Raw genomic sequence first — 13092 nt, forward strand, 5'->3', positions numbered from 1 at the left:
CACCATCATGACAACTGAGGCCATACTTATGTATGTACATAACATAGTAGAAAGAAAAAGTACAAGTAGTGTGTTTATCAGTTGTTCGGAGCATGGTCCTCAGGAACTTCCAAACAAGGCTACATTATTTTTGCTTTTTGTATGCTTTATTAGTTTCAAAATGCTATTGATAATACAATTAAGTATATGTACCTAAATCAAATTATAGGTAAATACATTACAAGATAAATGCAGTTGTGGATATGAATAGTATGAATCAATAGGTACGTACCGATGGTACCTATTTTATTAAAATGAATAAATGCGGAATTGCGGATACTGTCTAATTTTCTGAAATTGACTTCAGCTGTTTTAAGAATTTCGCTGGTATCATCGATTGCAAATTTTTGGAAGCGTACTGAACAGAAGAGCCTTTAGAAGAGGAAAAATTATAGTTATCGCAACTCTTCTGAGCGATCTGCTCAAACCAAGTTGGCGAAATTCCAACTTTTACGAGCGAATCGTACAAACTCCTGTACACATCAGGTGGGATTCTCGAATCATAGGCATCTTGATATTTGGTCATCAGTGCGATGCTTTCTGTTAAGATTGGAAAAAGAAACACTGAATCAATTAATCATTCTAGACTAATTTAATATTATGGATAGGTAGATAGGTAGGTACAGGTAGGTATGTATCTATGTAGTTTTTGATCACGATTATAATTCTACCATAAAACACGTATTTAGGTATACCTATGCGTAAGTAAGGCTATAAAAGGTTACTTGCACTTACCAATGTGAAAATCACCAAAATCTAAACAAGTCCATGCCAAAGCAGCTCCTTTACGAGAAGTTTGTAAAATTTGAGTATATTGGGTCCAGAACCAGTTAGCTGCAGCAATATCGAACAATCGAGATTAATAGGTAATCGAAGTGATAGGCATTATTACTCGACGCGTGATTTCAATCATATAGGTACTCTATGTACTTAGATACGAAGGCTTATTTATACATGTGTAGTTGTGTACTTGCCTGCCATAAACTCGAAATCGAATTTGCCAATTTTCGGATCAATTTCCAAAACTACACCCTCCAATTCAACTGGTATCTGAGACCTGAAAATGAAATTTATTCAATTATTTTGGACCTCTTTTTTCAATTTTTTATTTTACAGTCTGTACCAACTCTGGTATCACGAATCGGGTAGTAACATTGGCAGTGCCTTCTTTCCGTTTATGGATAATTTCGTTAGTTTGGCATTCGAAGACTTTCCAGGGCGAGTATTGGCCTAATACGTAGTGCGTGTACCATTTTCCCGAAATCTATCGAACAAAATCCACAACATGATTAGGTAGATTTACAAATTCTTTTAAGGAAATAGGTAGTATTAAAAATCACTCGAAAGTAGTTTCTGTTCTACCCGTACTTGCCTGGTAAAAAGAAGAACTGGAAGTTGTATCGATTGGACTTGCCGGACATGGTCCCCAGAAACTTCCGAACTCATCCGGAGGCGATGAATTTCCATTCTGAACCAGAATAAAAATGGCGCAAATGAACAAACTTGATTTTATCATTTTGAATAATGCAGAACGAGAAATTTGAATTTGGATTTCTAAATCGTCAAACGTAGACGTACCTACAGAGACACGAACTTTCTTCCGTCAGACACACCGCGACAATATTGCAAAATTCACATCTCATGGGCTATTTTATAGAAAAAATGTCAGTGGGATACATCTCCAAAAAAAAGGAGAGGCGTTCATAAGAGTATCTGAATTGTTTGAATACACTCGTGTCGATTTTTTGATTGTTTGATGTCATTTCCTAGAATTACCTATCATCTATCTAAGTAAAGGAAGGGCTACTTTTGAAATTATTCTGAGTGGAACCCCACTTGGATAAAAATTTAATTTCAGTTTGCATTTGAAATGGCGGTTGGCGGATATAACGTCAATGTGAGTCCATTCGTACCTACGTATTTACCTACCTACTCATGAAAATATTTGGAAAATCAAGTTTGAATTTCGATGATTTTTTCCCAACAGAGAAGAATTTATTCTACGATAAATCTGCATCCTTAGTTGTTTTGAAAGGAAATTTGATTTTATACAACTTCGTCCTTGGTATTTCGGAAGAATTTTCTAAGCCCCGAACTCCTGGAAATTTTTCGAGCGTTTTTCACGCCAAATGGCCTCACAAGAAAAAATTAAAAAATACTAATTAAAAAGATAACTTGAACGAAGATTATTAGATTAATAAAATCCATCTATATTGATCGAATATGTATTTCTCAACATTCAATATTGAAATTAGGTACTTAAGTATGTGGCATTCGCGGTTAGTGTAACTTACACAATTGTAACAACTTTTTAAACTCTCTTAAAAGTGTATAAAATGTTCTGAACATTCAAAATTTTAGTAATACATATATCTCATAATTCCATCAAGATGTACCTAAACCTATATACCAACACCTACAGGTGAAACAACAACTCTCAGTTTTAGAGAAAAAGTAGAGGTAAGCCATGGTGGTATCTTGATTACGGATTCATTTCAGTATCTCGTTACAAATGGGTTTGTATTTTTAGGAAATGAATGATTTTAATGAAATTTTGAACCAATTTAAGGAGGCTCCAATAAGATATAAGTTAGAAGGAAAACTAGAGGAAGTAGTAAAAAGAGCCATCAAGACTGAAACAAAAAATGACGTGCTCTTGGAAGATCAGGGAGGGTTGAAAATACAAAAGGTAATCAATTTTTGGAATTCTTTTTAGCATTACCTATTAGAGTGAACAAAAAAATGAAGAAATAGGTACCCAACTACCTACATACGGTACTTTTGTTTTAAATTTATTTTATAAAAAAATCACAAAAATAAAATTATCAGCATTTCCTACATTTAACTGTTGGATCATGCATTCTGAGAATTGATTATACTTAGTAACCTTATGTTTATTTTTTATAGAATGAAGCTGATAAATACAGATTAGTGATTGGATTAACTTACCGAATAGATTGTTTAGAATCAACTATAGCCCCTGGTTTGGATTTTAAAGGAAAACAACGTCGCGTTAGATAGTCAACAATTTTTAGTCTGAAAACTCCAGCAGTTGAAAAATTTAAAAAGAAGGTTGAAGATGCAGGCATGACTGAAGTTGCATTTGCTGAATGCATTGAAAAATTCTGTAATGAACGCAATAACCGAGCTGGTCGTGCTAAAATTTCATTACCAAAAATTGTTAATGAGAAAACAATCGAAGGTGCCTTGGCAATAATGGAAATTACTGATGACAAACCTATCATAGAAACTATAAAAATTATTGTGGCTCCTGTAGAAGAATTCGATTTAACGACTACTACAACTACCCAAAAATCCTGAATACACTTGCATTTTTTTAAAAATTTTACATTTAATTTTGTATAGATAAAATTGAAGGGTTCCTTTCCAAGTCGGCCTAAGTCCATTTTTATCATTTTTGAGTTAGCAGCGCCATCTGCTGGTACAGGTCGGTTAACACCTTTATCACCTTGTCCCAACACCTGGCGTTACTTTTTTCGCTCAGGAGCGCTGTTTTGCCGGCTCGAAAAAACAGCTGATTATTCCAAAGTGGCCTAAATCCATTTTTTACGAGTATTTGTATACAAGTGCGGTTGTGCCGGTTTTTTTTTCAAGTTTTTCAACGATTTTCGAGAGACAAAATTTGAAGGTGCTTCGAATGAAATTGTTTCAGAAATGTATCAAATTAATGATTCTTGAATTTTTTTTTGAAAAAACGCGTTTTTCAGCTCTTTTTCGAAATTTTTAACATCAGATAATTCCAAATGGGCCTAAGTCCACTTTTTCTGACTGTCTGACGCGCTCTGGAGCTGAAAATACGCAAAATTAAAAAAATACCAATACGGTACTTTAAAGCAGAAAGATCAAGCTTCACAACCATATAATCACATCATTTATTATTGAAGCGGAAGGGCGAGAAAAACACTTATTTGTGTTTTTCTCGAAACGAAAAAAATGGACTTAGGCCGACTTGGAAAGGAACCCTTCAATTAAGGAATTGAAGCTCTAATTATTCATTCAATTATTTATATAAATTTTTATAATAGTTACAAAAAATAATACATAATTATGTTGAATTAGATTTATGATTGTGAAATTATTGGTGTTGAATCTTTGTTGAAATTGAAAAAAATCTGTCTTGATAAAAATTATCAAAAACCAGTAGAAATGTTGAATGTTGATGTTAAATCTTTGTTGAATTTTTTATAAAAATCTGAGTTACTTAAAATGATTGAAAAAGTGACAATTTTGGCGTTTAATCGACTGAGAAATGAATATCAACATATTTGAAATTGCTTCTTGGTTTTTTCTGGGTAATATGAACTGATAAAACTTTTAATGGGGTATTAAAGGGAGAAAATTAAAATAAATACGGCTGAGAAACTGAAATTGTTTTTATTGGTTATTTAATACCTAGATAATTATAAGATGAATGTGTACCACTTGGAGATTCTAGGGAAGGCTACCTATACCTACTTCCTTTGCAAAAATCGATTTAAACACGGCTGATTTGAAGTCTAAAAAAATTGGGTGAACCTAAATTTTTTTGACCTCATCTGAAAAATGAAATAAAAAGTAAGAGCAACGCATGTCTGTAATTCTATTTATTTATTCGTAGCTATTCGTAGAAATTAATTTCTTTTGCTAATTTTTTCGAGCAAAAATTTCTAATGAATTTTTGCATTTCTTCAATATTCAAACAGAGGTCAACTGAAAAATCGAGTAAGTACTGCGATGTTAAATATTTACCTACCTATACAGAAAAATTGAAATATGTACTTATGACATCATGCATCTTTTCCAAGTACCTAGATGGATCTCTAACGTAATCAAATAATTGAAGTAGATTACATACATTACCTATGCAAGTAATTTACGTATTTTCTGTAAATTTTTGCATAAGAGGTCTGCCAACTTCGTTTCTCCAAATAATTTCGTTATTGACGAAACGCCTGAGCGGAGGATTTTGTAACATTTCCAAATGGATATTCACTTGAAAAATTGGTACCTCAAAAGTGCCAGCATTCGGAATTATCTAAATAGGTAATTCGTGGAATGAAAAATATGGAGAGGTTATGGGCAGTGGAGAGTGTTTTCATACCATCGAGATACGAAAACTACTTAAGTATGTATTTCTCATTTGTGGAAAACAGGTAACCCACACATGATTCTTCAATATAAAATAGCCCATGAGATGTGAATTTTTCAATATTGTCGTGTTGTGTGTGACGGAAGAAAGTTCGTGTCTCTGTACGTCTACGTTTGACGATTTAAAAATCCAAATCCAAAGACTACCTACTCGTACTACATCATTAAAAATGATAAAATCGAGTCTGTTCATTTGCGCCATTTTTATTCTGGTTCAGAATGGAAATTCATCGCCGCCGGATGAGTTCGGAAGTTTCTGGGGACCATGTCCGGCAAGTCCAATCGATACAACTTCCAGTTCTTCTTTTTACCAGGCAAGTACGGGTAGCAGAAACTACCTACCTTCGAGTGATTTTTAATACTACCTATTTCCTTAAAAGAATTTGTAAATCTACGTAATCATGTTGCGGATTTTGTTCGATAGATTTCGGGAAAATGGTACACGCACTACGTATTAGGCCAATACTCGCCTTGGAAAGTCTTCGAATGCCAAACTAACGAAATTATCCACAAACGGAAAGAAGACACTGCCAATGTTACAAGCCGATTCGTGATTCCAGAGTTGGTATAAACTGTAAAATTAAAAATTGAAAAAACAGGTCCAAAATAATCGAATAAATTTCATTTTCAGGTCTCAGATACCAGTTGAATTGGAGGGTATAGTTTTGGAAATTGATCCGAAAATTGGCAAATTCGATTTCGAGTTTATGGCAGGCAAGTACACATGTATAAATAAGCCTTCGTATCTAAGTACATAGAGTACCTATATGATTGAAATCACGCGTCAAGTAATAATACCTATCACTTCGATTACCTATATTAATCTCGATTGTTCGATATTGCTGCAGCTAACTGGTTCTGGACCCAATATACTCAAATTTTACAAACTTCTCGTAAAGGAGCTGCTTTGGCATGGACTTGTTTAGATTTTGGTGATTTTCACATTGGTAAGTGAACATAACCTTTTATAGCCTTACTTACACATAGGTAGGTACCTAAATACGTGTACATATTATGGTACAGGGTGCCCAGAAATATCGAGCACGCCTAAAAAAGTTTTCTACATACTAAAATACTTTGGTTGGTCACAGTGAATGATAATAATGATAGCACATGATTGGTTGTTGGACTGGAGAGATAACATCCACCAATCATATGCATCTATTTCACGTTGCCAACCTATATTTTTAATGAAAAACTTTCTTTGGGATGCTCGATATTTCTAGGCACCCTATAGCTACCTACCTACCCATAATATTGAATTAGTCTAGAAGGATAAATTGATTCAGTGTTTCATTTTCCAATCTTAACAGAAAGCATCGCACTGATGACCAAGTATCAAGATGCCCATGATTCAAGAATCCCACCTGACGTATACAGGAGTTTGTACGATTCGCTCGTAAAAGTTGGAATTTCGCCAACTTGGTTTGAGCAGATCGCTCAGAAGAGTTGCGATAACTATAACTTTTCCTCTTCTAAAGGCTCTTCTGTTCAGTACGCTTCCAAAAATTTGCAATCGGTGTTACCAGCGAAATTCTTAAAACAGCTGAAGTCAATTTCAGAAAATTAGACAGTATCCGAAATTCCGCATTTATTCATTTTAATAAAATAGGTACCTCGGTACGTACCTATTGATTCATTCATACCATTCATATCCACAACTACATATCTTGTGATGTATGTTTTACCTATAATTTAATTTAGGTACCTATACTTAAATGTAATATCAATAGCAGTTTGAAACTAATAAAGCATACTAAAAGCAAAATTTAGTCTTCGTTTTTTCTGGCCACCAGTTCTCGTGGTACTTTTTGAAAACTTAGAATATCTAAAATACATATGTAACTGGAGGCTTTAGAATAGCTTTAAACTATCTCCAGTCAAGTTAGCGTGTTTTAATTGGGGTATAAAATGAATTTCAATTCACCAGCTTCATTATAACTGAATTTTAAGAAAATTTCGCTTCTTCAAAAATCTGCTCAATGACTCCAGAACTTCTCAAAATGATTTTTAAAAAAACCGTTTCCAATCGTTTCAGCACGTTGAATAAAATAGAATACTTACGTCGTAGGTACCATATCAAAAAACTTTCCATGTTGGTTTGGTGGCATTTTGATCTTTTTCACATTTTTTGCCCAGAGATACCTATAGTCGAAAATTAATTTTAAAAATCGAAAAATGCTACATTCTAACTGCTGATATTTTTATTACATACTCTTTCGATTTAGATTAATTGTCTAGACCTAAAGTTTTTGTTGCCGATTAGGATACCTCGCTCTTCAGCCCTAATGAGCTGAAGAGCAAAAAATTCCGTTCATTTACTTTTTTTATTTTGAACATTTTTGTCCCTTAAAATATAAAAGTAGGCAACACGTTCAACAATAAAGATGAACGAAGCACATATTCTAATAGGTATCAGGAGATGTCACGACGACACGACCCTACCTGGTAAGTTCTGAGTGTTTGAGCTAACTCGGGAAAGAACTTTTTGTGTCAGGTGATGATGGATCTTCTGAATCTTACCGAAATAAAAAATTGTCAATAATATATTTTTTTTTAAGTTAGGAATGATTGAATAAAACAATCAAACACTCCATAAATTATAAATAATGATGTACATTCATTTTTTCATATTTCATTTTCCATGTTTTGGGCCGATTTTACAATTAATTACAATTATACTGATCAATTTTCACAAACGACTTTGGAGAAATTCCAGATTTCTTGAGAGTATTTTCCATGTCCTGGTAAATCTTATCATCGATATGAGGATCGGTAGGATCTTGATATTTCGTCATCACCAATATACTTTCTAAAAATGAAAAAAAAAAATATGAAGACAAAATTAATTTACTTTAAAAAAAAGGTCAATTTTATCAAATTTTACCGAAATGAAAAACTTGAAAGTCTAAACAAGTCCATAATAAAGCTGCTCCAGCGCTATAATTTCGTAGAAAAGCGGTTTTTTGAGGAATGTATCCTAGAACTGAATTCAATAATGAATGAATGTCAATAGGTAGGTAAATATGCACATACGTTTACCTAAAAGGGAATTCCTTGAATGCCCATTTTTTTTAAATTCCATTTTGCGTACCGCTGATAAGGCTCTTGCGTGCCTGGAACAGTTTGGGAAGTCCTGATCAGACATGGGTTAGTTTCATGCATCTTCTGTGGTTCAGTTTTGCTTCCACCAGATGCAAATTTTCTGTTTCCAGACACGTCAGAGCCTTATCAGTGATACGTAAAATGGATTTCTTTTATGGACATAGGTACATGGAATTGTCTTTAAGGTAACGATATGGTAAAGTAATGAATGAAAGAATGAGAATTGGAATCGTTATGAAAATGAATTACCAGTATCGTAATTGAAAGTATATTCGCCTTGACTCGTGTTGAGTGGTTTAACATTACCGTACCATTCAAATGAATATGGAATGCTGAAAAAAGAAATAAGTAGGTGCTCAAGTAACTATTTTCATATTGTTAGAAACAAATTTTTTCACCTAAAAAAAGCTGAAAAATTCTATAATATTTTTACCCAGCTCGATTTTTTCTGAGATTATACTTACGCTGTTATTGCAAATCGACTTATGACTTTAGGATCTTGTGTTTTAACATCGATCTTATTAGACTGGCACTGGAAGAATTTTAAAGGAGAATACTTGCCCAATACCCAATGAGTATACCATTTTCCATCAATCTACAAATAATCAGTGATGCACATACATAAGAAATAGGTAATATAGGCAGTAATGCTTATTACGGATTATCTAATTGTTTTTAAAAAAAACTTTATAGCTCACTTACATCGCCGTAGACAGAACCATTTGTAGATATTCCTGGTTCAACGCATGATCCTAAGAGTCCTCCAAAATCATCCATTTGCGAGTAAACATTTTGAAACGAAACGAATATCGTGCAAATCAATAATAAACTCGATTTAATCATTTTAAATTTTAATCAATGAAAAAATTATGAAAAATTGAACAATTGAGATGGTACCAGCACTATCACTTTTAAGGATATTTTCAACTAAAAAAAATATGTTGTTAGATACTCCTATGCTTAGTAACAATCGTAGGTACCTAATATAATATATATTAAACTCTGTATGTGCCAATCGTAAACATGAAAGTAAGTATTTATCGAAATCAATTTCGGTAAACAGGAAAGTTAACGTTGTAGATAAAATGTAAAAATCCCCTTGCAAAGCTTAGGATATCGATTTTCATATTTGATTTGATAAAAAATTGAGCACCTAATCACCAGTACGTTGACGTTAAAATACGGAAGTTGTGACAGCTCATACCTGGTATACTTTGGAGTAACGTACCTAAATATATTGATATTTGCATTTTGAAAGAAGACATGATGAGACGATGAATCGTCGATGAATCATTCTTAAATCACACATGCCTGAATGAAATATTTTCAGTTTGGTAGGTTTGTCATATTAAATTGATAATATCATTAGACATTCGTATAGGTAGGTACCTTACCTACATATGTACTTACCTATGAATTTCTTCGTGTACGTCAGGAAGAACGAAGAAATATATCCAGTTGTACTGTACTTTTATAAAGGTATACTCGCAGCTACCATTCAGTTAGGTACTAGGTAAGTAGTAGGTATAGAGGTACCCAGACCCAGATCCACGTAACTGGACAGTTCTGATTGTACATGTATGTATCTTATGACGTGACGTTATGTTTTTCTGTAAGATTACGAATTACAATCGTTAATTAGTTATGTAAGATTTAGTAAGCAAGTAAATATTTTCAGTTAATATAACGAAAATTATTTTAGTTTGATTATTTTAAAACGATAAGATAAAAAAGCAAATGTGAAGATCCATACTACCATAAACAATAAACAATGGCATATTTTTTGTCGAACCAATGCTCTATTTAAGATAGGCACCACTTTAATCAACATCTTATCTTTTCATTTCAATAACAGATGTTAATGAAAGTTATTACCTTTTATTGTTCATAAAGGTTCACTTCGATACATAACCTGTTGATAAACTGGATTAGCAGCGTTTAGTCTGTTTACCTAATACCTACCTTACCAACGATAGTTCAAAAACAAACTGATTTACTTATAAATGATCGAATTGTTGTATTCGTTTTCAATTCAATTTTTAGTGAAATTATCGTGCTTCATTCTTAGCAAATTCCAAATGTAGTATTGTTTCAGTCAGACGTATGCTTTTCGGTTCCTCTTTAATTTTCTTCAGTTATACGATGGTGCTTTTATAAGGTATGATTTAAATTATTATGTTATTAATAGTAGGTGGGTAATTAAAAATTTCCAAGTCTGTGTTGCGATAACAATTCATTTTAAAACATTACATACCAGTTTTAATTTTGGAGTTGGTGATCTTTTTAATTTTTTTTTTTTTTGAATAATAAAACTATAATTAATAAACTTTGGAAATTTATGCTAAAGAAACGAAATCGAAAATTTTATTTATAAGAATAATACCTACTTTGGAGAGTATAACTAAATTCTTTCATCTAATTTTTTTTTAATTTTATCAAAGGTGGGAAACAATTTTTATGAAAATGCAAATACATACCTACTTATAATTCATTTTGTTAGGTTAGGTACGTACATTAAATATCTAATTAAGCAACTACATATTAAATACTGTGATGAAAAAATTACGAATTGAAATTAAAAATTTGTGAAAATGAGAAGGTAAAAAAATGGCCAAAAACTCTTATAAAGTAACCAAAACAATCCGTAGAGGGAAGTGAACCACTTACCTGCCATATTTTGACATTAGGTGTACATTTCAGGTGTCAGCATTTCAATCTGAGTGCAGAATGGAATCCTTCAATGGAACCTGTCCAAACAGTGTGAGTACAGGACTAACCCAATTACTGCTGTCTCAATTATTATCGACCTTGGTGAATTCCTACTGCGATTACACGGTTTATCCGGCCGATCAAAGTGAAGAAATCATTCAAACAAACAATGAATTTGATTTCATCGTTGTCGGAGCAGGTTCTGCTGGATCTGCTTTGGCGAATCGTTTGAGTGAAATAAGCTCGTGGAAAGTATTATTAATAGAAGCTGGACCTGATCCTCCGATCGAATCTGATATCCCAGCCATGGCACACTCACTTTTTGGTTCAAAATACGATTGGAAATATAAAGTAGAAAAATCAGAAAAAAGTTGCCGAAGTATGGTTGACAATCAGTGTCTTTGGCCTCGAGGAAAATTTCTAGGGGGATGCAGCTCGATCAATGCCTTATTATATGTGCGTGGTAATGCCAAAGACTATGATAACTGGGAAGGTTTAGGTAACCCTGGTTGGAGTTATGAAAACGTTCTGAAATATTTCAAGAAGTTGGAATCTGCGAATTGGGAGTCGATGGAAAAAGAAGCTCATGGATATGAGGGTTATGTCAATGTGGAGAACTTTCCAGATGGGGATCTACTTGGTAATAAATTCGATAAAGATTTGTTGGTGAGGTTATATAATGAATTAGGATTACCTTTTGTCGAAGATATGAGTGCGGGGCAGAAATCTGGAATTACTACGATCCCAGGTACAGTGAAGAATGGCGTCAGGTGGAATACAGCCAAAGCTTATCTAGCTCCTATTAAAGATAGACAGAATTTATCAGTGATGAAGGAAACCTTAGTCACTAAAGTATTGATCGATGGAAATAAGAAAGCTTACGGTGTTGAAGTATTTCGCAATAATGTTCATAAAAAAATAATTGCCAAGAAGGAAGTCATATTGACTGCAGGAGCAGTAAACTCGCCTCAGCTTCTGTTGCTTTCAGGAATTGGTCCGCGAGATCACTTGAAAGATTTAAATATTCCATTGATAAATGATTTAAAAGTTGGTTACAACTTACAAGATCATATATTTTTGATCAATTTAATGGCTAAAATTACTTCCAAAGAATTTAAGGAAGTTTCCACCCTCGACCTATTGTATTCGTATTTGACTAAAAGAACTGAGTTAGGATCTGTGTCAATTTTAGATACGATGGCATTCGTTGACACTCGGAATACGACTGATGATTATCCAGATATTCAAGTTCATCATTTTGGCTATCCAGTTCGAACTGATGGTTTAAGGAGGTATTTGACAACTGCTCACATACCGGTAGATCTCATCGAAAAATACGAAAAAGAAAACAAGGAACATCATTTGATTCATATCAAACCAACTCTATTGCGACCCAAAAGTAGGGGTAGAGTAATGCTCAAGAGTAATAACCCAGTCGACTCGCCAAAAATCATCTCTGGATATTTGACCGAATCTGATGACGTAAAAACTTTTATTCGAGGCGTGAAATTCATTCACAAACTTTCAAATACCGATGCGTTCAAATCATGCTGCGAATTTGTCGAAATTCAACCTCTAGAAGAATGCAGAGATCTAGAGCAATTGACAGACGAATACTATGAATGTCTGATTCGAAATTTTGCCCAGACTGTGTACCATCCAGTGGGTACTTGTAAAATGGGTCCTAAAAGCGACAAAGATTCTGTGATTGATGCCAGACTCAAAGTATATGGTGTTCAAGGTTTAAGAGTTGCTGACGCTTCAATAATGCCAAAAATAGTTAGTGGAAATACCAATATTCCCGTAATTATGATTGGTGAAAAAGCTGCAGACTTAATAAAAGAAGACTGGCTCAATGAATTTAGTCATACCGAATTGTAAAAATTTCGAATTTAGATATGTCGGCCTGTCTGAGTTTTCAATGCTTAATTTATTTGAATTTTTGTATTTGGTTAGACTACCTACTTACGTCTGTTTAAGTCATTTGAAGTTTTGTGATTTTTTTCTTCCTATGATTTGTTATTTTTACACTTGGCAAAAAACATTAAAAATTTAGTTTTCATTTCATCAATTTTCTCATCGCTGATTTTT

At 33.3% G+C, this 13092-nt stretch overlaps 4 protein-coding genes across 6 annotated transcripts; 2 read left to right on the plus strand and 2 right to left on the minus strand.

Annotated features, from left to right (window-relative positions):
- Nucleotides 1–158: 158 nt before the first annotated feature.
- Nucleotides 159–1932, minus strand: LOC135848705 (uncharacterized). Its single transcript, XM_065368670.1, has 5 exons — nt 1412–1932; nt 1167–1303; nt 1014–1096; nt 775–873; nt 159–579 (listed from the first exon to the last, which is right to left on the minus strand). Exons 1-5 carry the CDS (start codon nt 1553–1555, stop codon nt 323–325), a joined length of 720 nt encoding a protein of 239 aa, XP_065224742.1. The 5' UTR covers nt 1556–1932; the 3' UTR covers nt 159–322.
- Nucleotides 1933–5234: 3302 nt separating this feature from the next.
- On the plus strand, nt 5235–6949 carry LOC135848508 (uncharacterized). Of its 3 annotated transcripts, none has more exons than XM_065368422.1 (5): nt 5235–5501; nt 5612–5748; nt 5819–5937; nt 6036–6134; nt 6501–6949. In XM_065368422.1, exons 1-5 carry the CDS (start codon nt 5358–5360, stop codon nt 6755–6757), a joined length of 756 nt encoding a protein of 251 aa, XP_065224494.1. In that variant the 5' UTR covers nt 5235–5357; the 3' UTR covers nt 6758–6949. The 3 variants fall into 3 exon arrangements, with proteins under 3 accessions (XP_065224494.1, XP_065224495.1, XP_065224496.1); XM_065368423.1 differs by having other exon boundaries at nt 5819–5913; XM_065368424.1 differs by having other exon boundaries at nt 5236–5501; nt 5819–5901.
- A 757-nt stretch (nt 6950–7706) lies between these two features.
- LOC135846404 (uncharacterized) lies at nt 7707–9523 on the minus strand. Its single transcript, XM_065365482.1, has 5 exons — nt 8995–9523; nt 8757–8887; nt 8542–8624; nt 8075–8173; nt 7707–7999 (listed from the first exon to the last, which is right to left on the minus strand). Exons 1-5 carry the CDS (start codon nt 9133–9135, stop codon nt 7854–7856), a joined length of 600 nt encoding a protein of 199 aa, XP_065221554.1. The 5' UTR covers nt 9136–9523; the 3' UTR covers nt 7707–7853.
- A 637-nt stretch (nt 9524–10160) lies between these two features.
- LOC135846402 (glucose dehydrogenase [FAD, quinone]-like) lies at nt 10161–13072 on the plus strand. The gene is made up of 2 exons (XM_065365480.1): nt 10161–10450; nt 10993–13072. Exon 2 carries the CDS (start codon nt 11020–11022, stop codon nt 12880–12882), a length of 1863 nt encoding a protein of 620 aa, XP_065221552.1. The 5' UTR covers nt 10161–10450; nt 10993–11019; the 3' UTR covers nt 12883–13072.
- The last annotated feature ends 20 nt before the right edge of the window (nt 13073–13092 follow it).

This window comes from Planococcus citri, chromosome 5 (assembly GCF_950023065.1).
Source record: "Planococcus citri chromosome 5, ihPlaCitr1.1, whole genome shotgun sequence".
Lineage (NCBI taxonomy): Eukaryota > Metazoa > Arthropoda > Insecta > Hemiptera > Pseudococcidae > Planococcus > Planococcus citri.